At 44.7% G+C, this 20,820-nt stretch overlaps 1 protein-coding gene across 2 annotated transcripts in view; it reads left to right on the top strand.

Annotated features, from left to right (window-relative positions):
* LOC138525694 (T-cell surface antigen CD2-like) overlaps positions 1-20,820 on the top strand; it is a 186,209-nt gene that overhangs the window by 69,009 nt on the left and 96,380 nt on the right. For both annotated transcript variants that reach the window (XM_069635786.1, XM_069635785.1), the window contains exon 2: positions 16,243-16,530. In XM_069635786.1, coding sequence (XP_069491887.1) covers positions 16,243-16,530 — 288 coding nt within the window. The remainder of the gene's footprint in view (positions 1-16,242; positions 16,531-20,820) is intronic.

Below are 20,820 nucleotides of genomic sequence, written 5' to 3'. Positions count from 1 at the left end.
GGCCCCTAACAGGTCACCAGGTCCGAATTGCTTCAAAGAAGTGACGAAAGCAGTAATGCTACAGGCCCATAGCAGGTCGCTAGGTCCGAATGGCTTCAAAGAAGTGACGAAAGCAGTAATGCTACAGGTCCATAGCAGGTCGCCAGGTCCGAATGGCTTCAAAGAGGTGACGAAAGCAATAATGTTACAGGCCCATAACAGGTCGCCAGGTCCGAATGGCTTCAAAGAGGCGACTGAAACAGTAATGCTACAAGCCCATAGCAGGTTGCCATGTCCAAATGGCATCAAAGAGGCGACTAAAGCAGTAGTGCTACAGGCCCATACCAGGTCCTGAGGTGCGAATGGCATCAAAGAGGCGACTAAAGCAGTAATGCTGGAGGCCCATAACAGGTCCCGAGGTGCGAATGGCATACCAGCGGATTATTATCAAGACTTAATAAATCTATGGGGGCCATTATTAGCAGAAAATGTGAATGCAATATTAACTACGAATTCCATTCCAGATATATGGAGAAGAGTGATTATTATACCGATATATCGAAAAGGAAACAGGGGTAGTCTGAAACCATACAGACCCATTTCCCTTTTAAATACTAACTGCAAACCTTTTGGAAGTTAAAGATGGCAAGTTCCCAATGTGCGGGAACTCCCATCCCCTGCACACTGTGTGTGGCCATGAAACAGCCAAACTGTTATGTATAGCTTTTAATCATATTCATGTCATTTATGACAACAGTGTCCTTTTTAGATAAACAATTTAAAGTATACAAATCTCATGATTAAACTTTCCTAGTACATTCAACCATTCAGAAGCAATAAACGTTTTTTTCTTTTAATGTGGTACCCAACGCGCTGCGAGCTAAGCCGCTCTTCAACAGGGGTTCTTTATATACAGAATTCCAAACTGTATTGCAAAAAAAGAGAAGGGAAAAATAACGTCAATGTGCGATTGACTTATACCAATAAACAATAATTTCATACATACTAGAAAGGGTCATCCAAAGCCTGTTAAATCACCTTTTTGTCTTTGAAGATTTCGGTGAATTGCTGTGATTGTGTATCCCAGAATAATTCCCTCTAGTATGTGTTCTACCATTGGTCTTAGAGACTAAAATTAAACAACTCCTGATTGGTCAATGTACATACGTGGTAAAAAGAATCTAATCAGACAGTTTAATTTCACAGTCTCTAAGACCAATGGTAGAACACATACTAAAGTGCATTATCTTTTTTTATTTTGTTTCTTTATTTTATTTGGTTTCATCAAACCTTTACAATTTTAGGCAGTAACAAATACAACAGAGAAAATAGATCAATTCATAATAAAACATCAGAGAAAAAAAACAGGGAGAAAAGAAAATCCAATTAACAAATATCAATTCTTAAAATTCAGAAACTTGATTTAGCAGAGGTTTTTTTTTAAAAGAGAAAAGAAACAATTTAGTTATACCAAATAGTGAGAGAAAAAAGATAGAAGTAAGCATAGCAAGAAGAAAATATAACCTTATACAAACCTCAATCAGTTCATCAAAAATAGGACTCTTCTAAATCAGTCATAGGAAGATTCTATAAAAAACGATTCATTTATAATTAAAATGCAGTTCTTAGAATACAGTTTGAAATGTATACCAATAGAACTTTCAAGCATTAAACCACAGGTCCAATAGGATGGCCTATATAATCAAATATCATTGGCATATCCTACACTAGCTTAATACTCTTCAAAAAGCCAGAGAGGGCCAATGCTTCCTGTACATGCTGGATAGATAAGCAGCGTTTCCATATAGTATCAGTGAAGTAATGAGCGTAGTGATGCTGTAGTTTACCACAATAGGCATTCCTTAGATCCTTTAATTTTACACACTTGAAGACTAAATGCTTGGCAGTCTCCTTACTAGCATTACGGAATTTGCAATTAGTATCAGCCGGGAGTATTTGTTTCCTTCTCAGCATAATTTACTTTGTAAGTAAAATGTCCCATCGGAACCTGAGCAAGATCCCCCGATAATGGCGATTAGGAAATTGCGGTAGGATTTTGGAGAGGGTTCCTGCTTTTTTTTGTTCATGGGCCAGATGACTCATTGAGCTAGAGGCATGGAATGAGTCTGTTGTTCCAATCTAATCCTGCTCTAATAGGCGTTTCTTAGTTAAATTTGGATTAACAAGTAATATTTGCAGATTTGAGTGAATATTTTGCAAAATAATTTCACAGTTATTTTTAAATGATTGAAGAAATATGTTACATTCAATATTATTACCTATCAGTTCGTATAACGAATTTGGGAGGGGAGCCATAATCTTTGGGTAGAGAGTTAGCATTCTCCATTGCACTCGTGCCCAAAGTGAGGTATAGCCCAATTCAAATCTAATGGCTGCTAAAGGTACAGCCTTAGGAATGCCAAGGATCCCTCTCCAAATCCGACCCTCTATTTTATTCAAAGTATCTCCTACTATGGTCGGGGGCAGCTCTAGCCCATGTTAATTTCGGTGCTATTTTGCCCTCGTAGAACAACAATGCTGGTTTTAACGAGAATCTCCCGAATTTCTAGTCTATTTTACGAATCTGAGATTCTAAAGCCTTAGATTTATACAACAGGTTTACCAGGGTTGTTTTAGTCCCCTATTGGCACCAATATGAAAGCCCAAATATGTAAGGCTAGTAGAGGTACTCACAGGGATCCCTTCAATATGCCACAGTGGGTGGTGGCTTTTACGTACCCCTTTGTTAAATGAGACGATTTTTGTTTTATTTGGATTGATAACCAGAGCATTTTCTTTCGCATATTTGGCAAAGGTTTCTAGAAGTCTCTGCAAGCCAACTCTTGTACAATCAAATAGTAAGAAATCATCAGCATACGCCAGCCACGTGATTTTATTTTGACCCGCTCTCGGTGTTAGTAGCTCTTCATTCCTCAGACAGATAGCAGCATCGGCCAGATATTAATAAAAAATCCAGGGCGCGAGGACACAACCCTGTCCAACCCCTCAATGGCATTGGAGTCTTTCTGTAAGATTCAGAAGACCCAGCGGCAAGCCCCAACTCACCAATTTACTCCATAGTTTGTTCCGATTGACGTAGTCCGATGCTGCCATATGGTCTACTGAAGCCATAAATGTCTTACCTTTATCCTTCCTCCATGCATCTTTCTGGAGGCATCTAGGGGTAAGTCCATTGATATTTGTCGAGTGGGCTCTGCGGAATCCTGTCTGAAATAAGCTGAGCGGATGATGCTGATTTTTCCATTCTACTAGATGTGTAAGTAGGAAAGCCGAAAAGATTTTACAGTTGGCATCTTTCAGGGCTATAGGCCTATCGTTTTTTGGGTATGACCTACTCCCACACTTATAAATTGGGATTATATGTGTGGTGCTCCATGTTAGAGGGGTATTCCCTGTTTTACAAATGGCTCTAAACTCATGGAGCAGTAGATTAGCCCAAAGATTGGGGTTTGATTTAAGAGTGTTATTTGTAAGTCCATTAGGGCCAGCCGCACGGGATCTTTTTGTTTTTTTTTAATTAGACCCAGTACCGTACCTATATCAAGTGATGGTTCCCAGATAGCTCATTCAAGTAGTTTGGTGCTATAGGCTTCAGCCCAATCCACCCCCATGTTTATTCCATGTCCAAATCTATTTTTGAAAAAATCCAGCCATTCTTTCTCTGAGATTGGATTTAATTGTGAGACAAAATAGATAGGATCCTAGCTATTAACCAGTGTCCAGAACGAGCTAACTCGAGCCCTAATTAAGGACCCCAGCATAGCTTTGGCGTCTTCTTGTACAAGCTGATTATTCATGAATTTACAGAAGTTTCTATATCTTTGTTTGGCCAACCTGGTATTCTTAATCAGCAAGGTCTCATCAAGATTAGCTCTTGTAATACTTCAGACCTCTCTCCTCATGGCGGTTTTTTGCCAGGGCTACCTCATGATTGAAACAATGAGTCGGTCATGTCCCATTACCGATACTCTTTGATGTAGAACCAACTTCAGATATTGCAGACCCCACTAAATTCTGAATTTCATACATATTGAAGTTGATCATTTGCCAATTCGTAGAGGTTTTATTCACGAAAGCCCTGATATTAAAATGTAAAGTTTGAATATTTGTTTCAGTCCATCGTACCGTGTTTCCCGACACAGAAGTCACCAGCTTAGTCTGAGAGCTGTATTCCCTAGACATCACAACAATATCAAAAGACACAGCTATTATAGAATGATCACTCCAATCATTCGGTGTGACCATAAAAGACTTGCATTTATTCCTCAGGTAACCATCAAGAAAGATATAGTCAAGCATCGTTTAGCTCTTTCCTCGCTGCCAAGGATGCCAGACAGACGCCTCAGATATTGATTTAGAGAACCCTACCAGGGTCAGTAGTCCCATATTGCCTAAACCCACATACCAGATTTTACCAATCTTTTTTTTAACTGACAGCCCTCTTTGATTGATATCATCTTCACATGTTTCCCACGGAGCATTATCAAAACCACAATCTGCATTTAGATCGCCTACGGTACAAACCCAACCTTTTTCATGATTCAACATCCATTTGTTTATCATCGTACACACTTTAGCAACAAACCCTGCCGCAGGCGATAGACCACTATTCCAATAAATGTTTACCTTAAGTAGCTTAATTGTACCATCCCTAGAGCTTAAGTCTACTCCCAAGGGCCCAGGTGGGAATCCTTCTATAGTTAAACCAACCAAGCCTACGTTATTTCCTATTGCTATAATAAGGCCACCAGAAGGTCTCCCCCCTGTGTTGATTTTGGCATATTGATCATAGATCCTGTAGCCATCCAATGTATGAGATGCGGTAAGCCACGTCTCCTGCAGACATATGATGTTTGCCTCTCTTAAAATAGCGAAGCAATTAGGATTGCTAAATAAATGCCTATGTCCTATAGTATTCCATGACTTCAGGGAAAGTGTTATTGCAGTTGTCCCCCTAGGGACGGCTCGAGTCTCTTTATGGGACCAGTTTTTGCCACAGGTTTGAAATTATTGCGGCCCAGTCAGTTTCTTTGTCCGGTCCCACCCCATCCCTAGAGCCAACAACACGCTTCCCATTTTTCAGACAGTTTCGCCCGACTACTCTGTTGAGTTCAGGGTTTGGCCACAAATGACTCTGACACTCCAGTGAACTGTTAACTTATTTACTTAAGTTTAGGTACACCAAATACAGTTCTTAGAGTCAGGTAAGTAAAAGGGGACATAGGACACCCACCGGCATCCTCTCTCAGGGCTTACATCCTTGCAACTAACAAACCTGGAACTCACTCATAGATAAACATTCTAAGCCCTGCATTCCATCTCAAGATTCTAGTCACTTGCACCAGATGAATGCAAAGTTAATCACAACACATCTTTCCCCTATAGGGACAACAACAAGAACAGTAAAGTATCGGTGGCAAGATAAATATTTCATCAAAAGATTTGTCCAGTAATGTCCCACCTGAAAAACAAAAGATTATTCAAAGCATTTCATATATAACCACAACCAACTCCAAAAGGTTTAGACCATGTCATCACTTCAAAATCTATTAACATTAACATCAATGTCCATCTGTGGATTAAAATTAAAAGTCCACCTGTGGAGAGAACATATTAATCTGCCTACATAGAACAGCTAATGATGAACACTGTTATCAACTTAATAACTCTAATGAAGATTTAACAAACACTCAAAACCTTAATATCTTATTTCACTCACACATCACCGCATACATGTCTACCAACATATGCCAAAATAATGGCAACAAAGTCTAGGAACAACATTTCCCTTTTTATACAGACAGTGTAATGGACAGTAGTCCGCTCAATGGTTCACCACAACCATTGCACCTTTTTACACATGCAACACATGTAATGGACAGTAGTCCGCTCAACGGTTCACCTCAACCATTGCACCTTTTTACACATGCAACACATGTAATGGACAGTAGTCCGCTCAATGGTTCACCACAACCATTGCACCTTTTCACACATGCAACACATGTAATGGACAGTAGTCCGCTCAACGGTTCACCTCAACCATTGCACCTTTTTACACATGCAACACATGTAATGGACAGTAGTCCGCCTGTGGAGAGAAATATGTTAAACTACATAACTCAATTAAAGAGAGAGACATGTACCTACAACATCACTCTAATAAACTAATATATATCAGCTCTAGTATCTCAACTCTAATCGCCAGCACCTCTGCATTCTTTCCTACTTCACCATTGCATTGAGAGTAACGGAGGAACACAGAGCTCCCATCCCCATCAAACTTCATAACTGAGTCATGCCTCCCGCTGCAGCACTCATGCCGAACTCCAGGACTCCACTCAAGCCAACCGCAGCAACCTTCGGTTCCAGTCAAAGGTAAGCGCTGACATCGGATAACTTTGTCAGTGATCTCAGCTGCCTTCACTATGACCAATAGCTTGTAGCCTTGGCGCAACAGATGTTTGCACAGTCCATGGGCCCCAGGCCCCTCCTAGATCCATTAACAACTTCCATCTCTTCCGAATGTCTGTACAGTCTCAATTCTCTTAAATGCTTTATGAGAGACTGCCACCTTGAACTTCACCATGCCAATGAATGAATGAACCTTGCTGCTCCAATGAACTTCACAGCTCCTTCTAATAACCATAAGTCTCACAGAGCCCACTGCACTTTACAGCAGACCGTTGTACCTTTCAACACTAGAACTTCTTGTCCCCACTGCCCTTTGCAGCACACCCTTGTCACTGAAGTGCCTCTTCACTCCCTATGCAGTGCCTCTTCACTGCCCCGTGCAGCACTTCACTGCCCTCGCAGCGCCTCACCTCTTCACTGCACCATGCAGCACTTCACAGCCTCTGCAGCGACCACTCACTGCCTCTTGACTGCCTCTTGCAGCACCTCTTAACTGCATGTTGTAGTGCCTCACTGCCCTTGCAGAATCTCTTCACTGCCTCATGTAGCACCTCTTCACTGCCTAACGCAGCACCTCACTGCCCCTGCAGTGCGTCTTCACTGCCTGTTGCAGCACCTCACTGCCTTTGCAGCACTTCTTCATGCAGCGCCTCACTGCCTCTGTAGCATCTCACTGCCCCTAGCAGCGCTTCACTGTCTCTGCAGTGCCTCTTCACTGCCTGTTGCAGCGCCTAACTGCCCTCGCAGCACCTCTTCATGCAGCGCCTCACTGCCTCTGGAACATCTCATTGCCCATTGTAGCGCCTCACTGCCCTGGCAGAACCTCTCCACTGCCTCATGCAGCACCTTTACATCCATAGCTGCTCTGTTATTCCAGTGCCTTCGTAGCGCCTCTGTCTGGGCCTTTCTTGCCCCCTCTGCCTCTGTAGCACCTCTGTCTGGACCTCAATTGCCCTCACTGCACTTGCAGTGCCTCACAGCCATCCAGCGCTCTTACCTGAGAGAGGATCACTTCTCAGAGGGGGGCGGTGGGTGTCTCCCTTTGGTGCTGTCCCCCCAGCACAGCCAGCTTCATCCTCGTCGCCAGTGTTGAGTTCAGGGTTTGGCCACAAATGACTCTGACACTCCAGTGAACTGTTAACTTATTTACTTAAGTTTAGGTACACCAAATACAGTTCTTAGAGTCAGGTAAGTAAAAGGGGACATAGGACACCCACCGGCATCCTCTCTCAGGGCTTACATCCTTGCAACTAACAAACCTGGAACTCACTCATAGATAAACATTCTAAGCCCTGCATTCCATCTCAAGATTCTAGTCACTTGCACCAGATGAATGCAAAGTTAATCACAACACACTCCCATCAGTATCTGTTCATTTAGCTGTTCAGGGTAATCCTCCATCATAGAGGTTCTTGATTCAATTTCAAAACCCATATTCCTCAACGTAGCTTGTTGTGTCATGACAAGTTCCTTAACCAACGGGGAGTGAAAGGTCATAAAGCTAACATCAGAACGCTTTCGATCCAGGAAAGCTACTCGAGCAATATATTTAGAGCCCACCAATGCCAGTGCTGGAATTTCAGCAAAGATTGTAAGAATATTAGGCCTATTTAGGCAAATCAATTCATCGGGCCCCAATAGGCTACTAATTCTTATCAAATTAGCAGCTTTAACTCTCCCATTCTTATTCATATTATAGTTAACAATTCCCTTCAGTTTGTTACCTCCCAAGGATCTTTGACTCCTCTGGTGGCCACCACCTAGAGCAGCACCCCCCTCCTCTTCGGAGGGTCTTTATAGCCTGTTTAGAAGGTCCTTTATTCCAGAAGCAATTCCCAGATAGTGGAATGCTGGAGGTGGAGAGTGGAGCCTAGGTTAACCCTGTCCATGGCCGCTTTCAACCCTTTCTTTAGGCACTTCCAAACAGTGCAAATCATTGTTTGAGGTAGCTGCCCCCTCAGTGGGTCCCCAGATGGACTTGGGGACAATTGTATTTGGGGGCCCCCAATTAGATGGAAAAGCGACAATATTGCCCGTAGGCCCCAAGCCTGTGGGCAGAGCTGTCTTACCAATGTCAAAAGTAGCTGCCGAAGCCATATAGCCCAGAGACTTGGGGCAAAGATCTGATTTTAAGGCAACTTCCCTTTCCCTTACTTCAAGGTTCTTAAATTTTCCTGGCCCACATACCCAGCCAGATCCCAAATCAGGATGTCTGATTGTCACCTCAACTTGTGGGGCTAATCAGGGCACCTGAGAAAAGCCACCCAGGCATAACATCTGCAGAAGCTTTTCTACCATAGGCAGCCTGTTGGCATCTGTAGCTTTATCAATGTGATTCATATCAGTTTGCATTGTTGAATCTACAAGCAAGGGTTGCATATTTAAAGTCCCCTGGCCCTTGAGAGGAGGCACAGGATGGATTTGTTTAGTTCTAAACAATGTAGCAAGAGCTGATTTTACAGTTGATGCACAGGATCTTTTTCTCAAAGGCCTGCGCCTCGTCTGTCTCCCGTTTTTATACAAGACAGAATTAGTACATTGGGGCAGGTCATCATCATCTCCATCCATCCTTACAATCGCATCGGATGGAGATCCGAGAATGAAATTGCTTGCCAATTGATCATCACACACATCACTATGTTGAGGGGGGTTTCTCACTATTGACGGAGGGCTAGGTTTTACCACCTCTAAGTGTGGTGTAGCATTTTTATTCGTGGCCAATGGCATTATTCCACTGTCGACAACGTCACAAATCGCAATTATCTCAGGTGGACTCGGTATCAACGTTGGAATACTTAAGTGGCCTGCCCCCGCCTCCTCAGTCATGCTCGGCGGTAGGTTAAGTAGACTGGATCTCATTTCAGCACCTATATATTCCAATTTACAATTAACTTCAGGCAACAAAACTGAGCCAACACAATCCATTTTAGTATTCATCTCAACCATCGCAAGCTGTGTTGATTTCAGTTCAGCCCAAATGTTATCATAGAGTTCTACGAAAGAGCTAAGTACCGCATTTAATGCAGACACAGTGGGATGAGATAAGCAAATCCTCTCATCCACATCTTGCAATGTATGATGCATTTTAGAATGGTCACAGTTAACTCTTGTGGATGCCAAAGAATCATTCTGTAGCTCCCCCCGTCCTTCAATCTTTCGTTTTCCATATCTTACCAGATGTTTGTGAGGGCAGTAGGTGTATCATGAGCCGATGCTTCGCATGTCTGTTGCATCACACCAGCATCAGTCTTATCATTGTCCAGCACTTTATCAGCACGTTCTATGATGCTGATATCCGTGATGTCATTCTGCCCCCCAAAGAAAACCTGCGGGGTCATGACCGAGTGGTCCAGCATTGCATTCCCTCTAATTGCTTGCGGGACTTTAAGCTCTGCACTTATACAGGCTGCCTTTATTGTATAATGGTCCATGAATCTTTGGCCTGATATCGGTCTTAGAGCCTTAGGTCCTCTTGGTGTAGTAGGCAGGTGCTTTGGTAGGGGCAGTATATCAGTAGTTACTGCCAGGTCATGTGAGGCATGGACCATAGCCCTACAAAAGGGTGCCGGGTTAAATTGATCATCCAGTTTCAGTATTAATTGAGGCACCTGTTGACTTTGGTCACTCAGTTCCCTCTGATTCTCATGCAATGTTTTGTCGAGGGTGCTGATAATAGGGAATAGTTTGCATAGTGAGGTTGAAATCACGGCAATTGACTGAAATCTCCAAAGACAAAAGGTGATTTAACAGGCTTCTAGTATGTATGACATTTTTGTTTATTGGTATGAGTCAATATCATATTGAAGTTGTTTTTCCCTTCTCTTTTTTGCAATACAGTTTTGAATTCTGTACACAAAGAACCCCTGATGAAGAGCCACTTCGCTCGAAACTTGTTGGGTACCACATTAAAAGAAAAAAAACGTTTATTGCTTCTGAATGGTTGAATGTACTAGGAAAGTTGAATCATGAGATTTGTATACTTTAAATTGCTTATCTCAAAAGGACACTGTTGTCATAAATGACATGCATTTGATTTAAAGCCTATAAATAACAGTTTGGCTGTTTCACGGCCACAGAAAGTGTGCAGGGGATGGGAGTTCGCACACATTTTGAACTTGCCACCTTTTGCGTTGCATATATTCACGGCCCATGTGTCAGGGTCGTTATTTCTCACCTGCATCTCTAACGCATTATAGACAACTGACATTCATTTGCAATATTTGAAACGTTACTTACAAAGGAGTGCAGTGTTTACGAAAATACCAGACTTTTGGAAGGTGCCTGCTGAACATCTTGGAAAATTGGGTCACAGATATTTTAAAATTATCACCAATACAACTGGGTTTCTGCCTTTCATTAGGGACGATGGAACAAAGTCTAAATCTCTGATTAGTGGCCGGCCATTCTTTATTTGTCAAAAAGGAACCAGTATATCTTGAGTTCATGGACCTAAGCACAGCCTTTGATGTAAGTCACACAAATAACGAGGCTTGCAGAAGAAGTAGCATAGACGGCCATTGCAACCTCTGGTTCCCAATATGCTCGGGAGTTCGACAAAGGTGCGTTTTGGACCCATTACTATTTTCACTATACATTAATAATCTTCAAGAAGAATTACTAGAATGCAAAACCGATGTCCCAAAATAGGTGAAAGACCTGTACCAGTATTAGCGTATGCTGACGACACTGTCATAATCGCCTGCACATCAAAAGCCCTTCTAATCTTAATTAACAAATACACCCGATATAGGAACATCCTAGATCTATATCTGAATTCAGTCAAATCTGCAATAGTGGCTTGCTCGTATGGCAAGAAGAAGATAACAATTTCAGCAATGTGGGGGGCGTGGCTTGGCGAGAAGGATGGCTCTGTAATTGCCTACACCATGGGCAAGGCTATAGGGCCCAAGATTTGTTGCTAGCAGGGAGCCCCAAAGCTCCTACATGTGAGGATGTTAGGAATGAACATCTGCGGGTTCCTTCGAGCGATGTTTGTCTCTGGCTGTCCGGTCATTGTGGAATTCACCGGGGGTCTTACATGTGTGAATGTTAGGAATGAACATCTGCGGGTTCCTTCGAGCGATGTTTGTCTCTGGCTGTCCGGTCATTGTGGAATTCACCGGGGGTCTTACATGTGTGGATGTTAGGAATGAACATCTGCGGGTTCCTCCGAGCGATGTTTGTCTCTGGCTGTCCGGTCATTGTGGAATTCACCGGGGGTCTTACATGTGTGGATGTTAGGAATGAACATCTGCGGGTTCCTCCGAGCGATGTTTGTCTCTGGCTGTCCGGTCATTGTGGAATTCACCGGGGGTCTTACATGTGTGGATGTTAGGAATGAACATCTGCGGGTTCCTCCGAGCGATGTTTGTCTCTGGCTGTCCGGTCATTGTGGAGTTCACCGGGGGTCTTAGATGTGTGGATGTTAGGAATGAACATCTGCGGGTTCCTCCAAGCGATGTTGGTCTCTGGCTGTCCGGTCATTCTGGAATTCACCGGGGGTCTTACATGTGTGGATGTTAGGAATGAACATCTGCGGGTTCCTCCGAGCGATGTTTGTCTCTGGCTGTCCGGTCATTGTGGAGTTCACCGGGGGTCTTACATGTGTGGATGTTAGGAATGAACATCTGCGGGTTCCTCCGAGCGATGTTTGCCTCTGGCTGTCCGGTCGTTGTGGAGTTCACCGGGGGTCTTACATGTGTGGATGTTAGGAATGAACATCTGCGGGTTCCTCCGAGCGATGTTTGCCTCTGGCTGTCCGGTCGTTGTGGAGTTCACTGGGGGTCTTGCTGAGCCCACCATAAGCAAGGCGGAGGCTGCCTCCTGAACGGAGCACTGCAGAGCTCTGTAGAGCGTTGTGAGGTGGGAAGTTGAGCGGGGGTGAGCAGTATAGGCGGCTCACCTCGGGGAAGACTCACAGTGACCTGAAAAGAGGGGCACACAGGTCCTCCACTACAATGGTATGTGCAACTGACCGAGGCGGCAGAACTGCTGAAGTAGAGTCTTGGGACTGGCACTCCCAGGGCTTATGTATTGTATGTCAGAGGAAGGGTATAACCTCCTGCTTGGCCTATGATGCACGCAGAACATTTGCTGATCCTTCTCACTGTCCCCATGCTGGATTCTTGTAGCACCATTGACGCACCCTCAGGGGAGTGGGAGTCTGGTGCCCTTGTTACTCAATGTTTGCTCTGGGGTGGGAATCTACCTGGCCGGACTGCTAAGTCTTACGCCCGTTGGAGGTGTTGCAGGTGACTGGTAGGGGAATGATCTACAGGCTCTACTGAGAAGCAGTGGAGAAGTTCAGGCCGGTGACTAACCGCTCTGTCCGAAGAGCAGAAGGAGCATGAGTAGCTTGTGTAGGATAGGACTATGGCCAAGACACCAAAAAGGGTGAAGCTGACAGATATGATGTCCCTTCTCCAATACAAAGGTGATAAACCCAACAAGACGTATCAAGTGGAGGCAATGGGTCATGCGAGTGAATCCGCTCCTGGTGCCCAAGCCCAAGCAGCTACTTAAGCTAAAAGGGACCGCTGAGCTTTCCCAGAAGATCACAGCCCTAGATAAGTGGAAGGAGAAAGCAGAAAACAAAATGGAGGAAATTGAGACGACTGTCTGTGAAAAGTCTGTGAAAAGTCATGTGAGAGAAGTGAATGGGCACGTAAGACAGAAATCCTTCAAGCAAGATGTGAGGTCACATTTGAGGAGTCCCAATGACAGTCACTGAGGGTGAGCTTGACGGATTCATCAGGGACATTTTTTGACATCTTCTTTAGCTGCTAGATGGAGTGGATATGGAGCTGGATAGGTTTCACCGGACTCACCCCAATGCTCAGTCACAGCTAAGAGGTCTCACAGATGTTTTGGCTAGAGTTCACTTCTTTGCGATTAAACAGCGGATCATGAGGGCTGTGAGGGCTATAGCTGCTGGTCATTTCGGAGACGCTAACATTTTCTGTAACAGGTCCTGGCGGGAGCCCCCTTGGCCAAGAGGAAGGCTTTGCGGCCGATGGCTAAGTGGCTTAGAGAAAGGAAGAACCTTTAATGGTGGGGGTTCCCCACGGCTTTACTTTTGATGACTAAAGGTGTAAACTGGGCCATCAAATCCATGCAGGAAGGGGAGAGACCGCTGATTGCTGAAGGGGGAGGTGGCGGCGAGAGGAGACTAAGTGGTCCCTGCCTCGTCCAACTGGTCCTTTCGACCCATGTGCTCATGCAGGGAAGCCTAGACACCCAGAGTTTAGGGCTGCAGAGATGGAAGGGCCATGACGGAGTGAAGAATTATGGATTCTTATTTTTTTGTTTGTGACTCTTCCCTTGCTGGAGGGTAATTGGTATGGGGGAGGGGAAACCACTGAGGTTGAGGGGCGTTTGCTCATGGATGTTGTACCTTTATGGTGATTGTTAAATGCTCTTTGGAAGTACTAAGGTGGTTGGTCTTTGGTTTTGTCTTTGATGAAGAGCACTTATAGATGGGTCGATTTATGGTTAAGGGAGTTGGGTTGAAAGGGGTGGGAAATAGAAGGGGAATCTGAAAGGGAGGGGAATGTCATGTTTCTTTTTAAATGTTACAACCACTGTAAATCAATGGACATTAAGTAGATTGAGAAGGCTTGGTCTTCAATAGCATTTTCTTGCCTTCCCTTTGTAGATAGAACACAACATAAGGAAGGTTTCCCAATATTTTCCTCAACAGCGACCACCATTTATTACTGGAGAAGGGCTGTGTGGAAATGGGGGATTAGGAAAGCTGTGAGCCCACTCACCCTGGCTTGGAACAACCCAGGCTTTCTATAAGCCAAGGATAGTGCATGATATAGAAGTTGGAGAAAGGGTGGTCTGAAATATCTGGGGGACTATACATACGGGTGAGAGACCCCTAACAATCGAGGAATGTAAGATTAAGTTCCATGTAAATGAGAGTGAACATTTGCAATAGGCGCAATTAAGGCATTGGGCCTCTCACCCAAACATTAGGTTATGCCGGTCATGAGGCTCAATGTATAAGAATAAAACGATGTCATTGTAAATAAAAAAACAAATGAATGACATGAGCTCGGTAGGTTTTTGACTCTGTCTTGAGTTTGAAGCCTAAGTAAAGGCTGACAGCTGTGTAATTCAGAAACTGTGAGCACCTGTGCTCTTTTTATAGTAAGGGAGGGGTAACCAGTCTCCTCTAGACTTATAGGTGGTATATGACCTTGCATAAATTAAATAGCATAGACCCCACATACTCACCGAATTTCTGGCGAGGCTGCTCGGAAGTTGGATCCCTGCTTCCCCTCTTATAGACGTGTGGAAAGGTTAAACACTTTTGGAAGGAGGTTTTAGCACAAATCAAAAGCATTACAGAAATAAACCTTCCGATGGACCCACGGTTGGTTCTCCTTGGAGATATGGGGGAGGGAATCTTGCTCAGGACTAGATATGTAGTGGTGTTTATAACACAAATTCTAAGATTACAATGGCTCGTAATTAGAAAAAGTCAGAAGTGCCCCTGATTCAAATTTGGTGGGTGAACACCTGGGGAACTATTGAGGCGGAGAAAATTACAGCCCTTATGGTAGGCGCATATGAGCAATATAGAAATGTGTGGTTGCCATTTGTAGTATATGCAGAGAAAGTGCCGGGTGTAACTCCTTTTATCCTCCAATTTCCATTACTATGAGGGGTAATGGCTGACTCGTGTCTGGGGGGGGGTCAGTGGTAACGAACTATTGATTGTGGAGCCAGGTGGGGATGAGAGGGGTTATAAATGCGCTGATAAAATTAATACGTTAATTCCTTTGTTTATTTCTCTAGTACTAATGTTGTTGTGATGCTGGAATTGATGTTAAATATTTGATCCGTTGTAATGCAGTTGGATAAACTAAATGAACGGATTTTGATGGGAAGAAAATCCAATTTTGTGGAGCAATGGTGAGCCCAGACCGTTTAAGAAACATGTAGATTATTTAGGCCTTTCCAATCCCCTTACTCCTGATTCGCACGGAGAAAAACAAGTGACGAGAACGAGGCAAACTTTGAAAATGGTTGATCACACAGGATCTAACGAATATCCATTTAAATGAATGACCTTTTTCCAAAATGTTGTTGAAGGGGGTTAACTAGCTGACTACGGGTTAGCCCCCCCCTCTAAATAATTGCTTATAACTCCTGTTTTCCAGTGGCTCTAACGTTAGAAATGGTTGATCAAAACATATGTAATGAATATGGATTGAAATAAATGACTTTTTTCCCACCTTTTTGTTTACGAGACGGATATTTCACCACCTGTGTGTGATCTGACAAACAAAATGCCTGATCAAACTGCATCTAAGAAATATCAAATAAATGACATACATTTTTGTACATTTTTTGGTTGAGGGGGGTCGTTTCAGCTCACTATGGGTTAGCCCCTCTCTAAAATATTGCTTCTAAATCCTGTTCTGTAGCAGATCTAACATTGAAAATGGTTGCTCATACCAGATCTAACGAATATCTAAGAATTGACATCCATTTTTGTCCATTTTTTGATTGTGGATCGGGGGGTGGGTGGCTAGCGATGGGTTAGCTCCCCGTCTAACGAATTTCTTATGACTCCTGTTCTGTAGTGGATCTAATGCCAAAAATGGTTGATCAAACTTGATCTAACAGAGATCTACGAAACAGATAATTTTTTGCAAAAGATCATGAATCCCAGGTGAGGTCTTGCGGGTCTAGAGGAGGAAAGGGTTGCCTGTGAAACAGTGCTGTGCTGCTCATATAAGCACATTGTAATGTTACTGGAATGTTCTCTGCCTTCTCAGGGGCGGGCCTTTCATTTCTCTTGTTCTGTTTTGCGTGCAGGCTTGTCGGCTGCAGGGAACACCCTCTATGTACCCTTAAATGGATCGGTCTATCTGAATATCCCAGCTTTACAGAAAGGTGACGTTGTGGAGTGGAAGATCGGCCAGACACTAATTGCCAAAAGAAACACTGATTATGAAATCAAAAAGACGCCAGGATTTACACTGTTACAGAACGGCACGCTACTGGTGGAGAGGCTGACGGTGCAGGAACAAACATTTAACGCGCAAGTAAACGACAAAGGCGGAAAATCAAAAGCTCCTTCCTCCTTCACTGTGATAGGCATTGGTAAGCTGCAGTGTCAGGGGTCAGGGGCCAGGCTGGGGATGTACATTCTTTTTTCACTAACTGCTTGTGAGTCAAGTTAAGGGTGATACAAATAGTGCAAGAACTCATACCTTGGGGTGCTCCCTATAACCCCCCCTTTGTGAGGAGTGCAGTGACAGCAGACTCTGCTGTTACATTAACTCCTCGTCCCAATTCCTCGTCACAGTCTTTAGTCTATGAGGCGATACCTCAGCAGCGAAACGGGTGCTTCACAAGTCCCCTACCCAAAACATATCTTGCTCTTCCCATTTTTATTTGTTACTCCTTGTATTTGTATTTATTTGTTATTTATATTGCACCTTATGCCAAGGCGCTATGTTACTACGCCTCCTTCAGTTGGGTATAAAAGCACCTCTAGCTGACATGTGCTGGCCATTTGATTACCAAAAGGGGAGGATGCTGAGGTATGTGACGAGGAAGACCGGGACTCGGAGTAATGAAGATTACGGTAACTAATCAGGCCCTCTACAAAAGCTTACTCTGCTCACGAACACTAAACACTATCATGTTTTATGCAGCACTTCACACCGGATTCCTCCTATGTCTAAGCATGGTAATAATATAGGCTTCTATGAATTCTCCACTGTGAGAATTGCAGGCCTCCATATAATTTCACGGTCAGAGGGAGGGCTCATTATTACGGAATAATGTCCCTCTGCTAAGTTATGGCCCATTGGGGAAGCCAAGGGACATATGTAGGATGAGGGTAATCATCTAAAGGGATAATGACCCTCCCAGTGGTCCATAAGGCTAGTAGCACATGCTGGTAATAGCAATGTAGGTTTTAGAGTTATAAATTGTCAGTCTCATTTGATATGAGGCCGAGCAGGAAATGGACACGCATAAGTGAGGCACAAGGCTTTTATGTATCCATTTCCCACTCAGCCCCGTTTATTTGCAGTGACGGGGCGGAGGAGGGGCACACCGCGAAGATAGGTTCGGCGCCATGTTGACCACCTCCATCTTATCCGTTTTACACCTGCATGAGATTTTCATGCAGATGTAAAACAAATGGATTACTACAGAATCTGCCTCGGTTTTGCACCTGCACAAAACACGCAGATTCCATAGGAATCCATTGATAAATGCCACCTGGAGCGAGGAAACTGGGCAGGGCAGAGAGGGAAACTAAAGAGTAATTGCAAATAGGTCATGATTTTACTCTTTATTAGTACTCAATGAGGGTCAATGAGCTTGTAACAAGCAAGCTCATTGGCCCACGCCGGGTCGTTACCAGCCAGACAAAGCCTTTGTCGGGCCGGTCGCGTCCACATCCTGGCCGCCATGGAAAAGGGTCCTCTCTCCCCCATTCTTGGCAGCCATCTTTTTTGTTTACTTTTTTTCAATGGCCGCCATGGAAAGGGAGAAGGCACTATGTGTAGTCCCTTCACCCCGCTCCATGGCCGCCATTTTGTTTGTTTTCTTTTTTCCATATTTTTAATGGCCACCATGGAAAGGGAGAAGGGACTACATGTGATCTCTAGCAGCCATTTAATTTTCTTTTTTTTTCTTAAGTTGAGAAACGGTTTCAATGCCATTTCTCAACTCGAGAACAAATGATATTAGTACTCCCGGTATGATGTGCCGGGGCACTAATAGCAATAGAACCCTCGGAGGGGTGGGCATTACCAGTTGGTTAATGCCCCCAGGGCTACGTTAGAGCCTGAGTGAAAACTATTGCCCCAGGGGCATTACCCTACCGGTAATGCCCCCTCTTCGGGCTCTATTGCTTAAGTATAGGGTTATGTGATAGGGCCTAGGGCTCTGTGGGACATGGCCTAGGGCTCTGTGGTACAGCTCTATGATATGGATCTATGATAGGGTTATGTGACAGGGCTCTATGGTAGGGCTCTGCGGCAGGGCTCTGTGATAGTGCTCTGTGATAGGGCTCTATGATATGGCTACGTGACAGGGTCTAGTGCTCTGTGGTAGGGCTCGTTGATAGGGATCTCTGATAGGGTTTTGTGACAGGGCTCTTTGACTCTTTGACAGGGCTCTGTGGTAGGGCTCTGTGGTAGGGATATGTGAAAGGGCTATGTGGTAGGGCTCTGTGGTAGGGCTCTGTGATAGGGTTATGTGGTAGGGATCTGTGATAGGGCTCTGTGGTAGGGCTCTGTGGTAGGGCTCTGCGATTGGGTTATGTGGTAGGGCTCTGTGGTAGGGCCCTGTGATAGGGTAATGTGACAGGGCTTTGCTATAGGGCTCTGTGGTAGGGCTCTCTGATAGCGATCTGTGGTAGGGATCCGTGGTAGGGCTCTGTGATAGGGCTCTGTGGTAGGGATCTGTGAAGGGGCTCTGTGGTAGGGATCTGTGATAGGGCTCTATGGTAAGGCTCTGTGATAGCGCTCTGTGGTAGGCATCTGTGGAAGGGCTCTGTGGTAGGGCTCTGTGGTAGGGCTCTGTGATAGCGTTCTGTGATAGAGCTCTGTGGTAGGGATCTGTGATAGGACTCTGTGGCAGGGCTCTGTGGTAGGGCTCTGTGGTAGGGATATGTGATAGGGCTATGTGGTAGGGCTCTTTGGTAGTGCTCTGTGATAGGGTTATTTGGTAGGGATCTGTGATAGGGCTCTGTGGTAGGGATCTGTAGTAGGGCTCTGTGATAGGACTCTCTGACAGGACTCTGTGGAGGGCTCTGTGGTAGGGATATGTGATAGGGCTATCTGGTAGGGCTCTGTGGCAGGGCTCTGTGATAGGGTTATGTGGTAGGGATCTGTGATAGGGCTATGTGGTAGGGCTCTGTGATAGGGTTATATGGTAGGGCTCTGTGGTAGGGTAGGGATCTGTGATAGGGTTCTGTGGTAGGGCTCTGTGGTAGGGTTCTGTGGTACGGCTCTGTGATAGGGTTCTGTGATAGGGCTCCGTGGTACGGCTCATTTGTAGGGATCTGTGATAGGGCTCTGTGGTAGGACTCTGTGACAGGACTCTGTGGTAGGGCTCTGTGGTAGGGATATGTGATAGGGCTATGTGGTAGGGATCAGTGATAGGGTTTTGTGGTAGGGCTCTGTGGTAGAGCTCTGTGGTAGGGCTCTGTGGTAGGGCTCTGTGGTACGGCTCTGTGATAGGGTTCTGTGATAGGGCTCCGTGGTAGGGCTCAGTTGTAGGGATCTGTGGTAGGGCTCTGTGGTAGCACTCTGTGATAGCGCTCTGTGATAGTGCTCCGTGATATCGGTCTGTGATAGCGCTCAGTGATAGCCCTCTGTATTGGGGCTGCATGGTTTGGGGGTGGACTATGTGATGCATTCGGATCATCTAAGGGTGGGTAATGTATTACTCTTTAATGCTTTCCAAGGATGGGCATTTCTCTGCACCTGACCTGCCTTGATGGAGGTAACATATTGAATTTGGATGGATTGAGATCTGATTCTGGAAGGCGAGAAATGTGTTGCTCCTGGATGGACTATGGGGTGGACTTTATGCTGCATTCAGACTGTCTAGTGGTGGGCAATGGATTACTCTTTAATACATTGTGAGGGTGTTATCTTTTCTCTGTGTCCAAACTATTTGATGGGACAATATATTGCAATTGGACAGGGTTGAGAGTGGCCAGCGTATTCGCACTTAGATGAACACTGAGGATGGCAATATATTGCACTTAGATTGATACCGAGAGTGGACAGCTTTTCCACTTAGTCCAATTTGCCGGTGATAGCCTTTGTATAGCACTTGGAAGGGTTGTGCAGGTAACCAGGGAGCTGCACTTAGTTAAGTCCATGAGGGTGACAAAGCTTTGGTTTCGCAATTGACCAGGGTACTGCACCAAGCCAAGTCCATGAGGGCGACAAAGATTTGGTTTCGCAATTGACCAGGGTATTGCACCAAGCCAAGTTCATGAGGGCGACCAAGCTTCGGTTTCGCAATTGACCAGGGTACTGCACCAAGCCAAGTCCATGAGGGCGACACCGATTTGGTTTCGTAATTGACCAGGGTATTGCACCAAGCCAAGTCCATGAGGGTGACCAAGTTATGGTTTCTGGGAGATTGTAGAATGTGCTCCACTTCATGTAATACAGGTGTTGGCAGAAGGCCGTCTTTATGGTTAAGTGGGGTCTTGAAGGTAACCACCTAATGCCAGATGGAGGTATGCAGAATACACCCACCATAAGTTATCTGCCCAGTTGTATCAGAATTATGCCGAATTTAGCAATTCTAGGCTTTCACTCGATTATAGCGAATTCTTTCTTTTCCACAGTGTGGGAATTAGCAAAAGGCATGGCCTCGGCATCTGCTTTCACATAGAACTCGAATGACACT

Source organism: Ambystoma mexicanum, chromosome 7p, assembly GCF_040938575.1.
Source record: "Ambystoma mexicanum isolate Mex_15411 chromosome 7p, UKY_AmexF1_1, whole genome shotgun sequence".
NCBI lineage: Eukaryota > Metazoa > Chordata > Amphibia > Caudata > Ambystomatidae > Ambystoma > Ambystoma mexicanum.
Note: the sequence above shows the minus strand (reverse complement) of the source record. Positions and strands in the feature narration are given on the sequence as shown.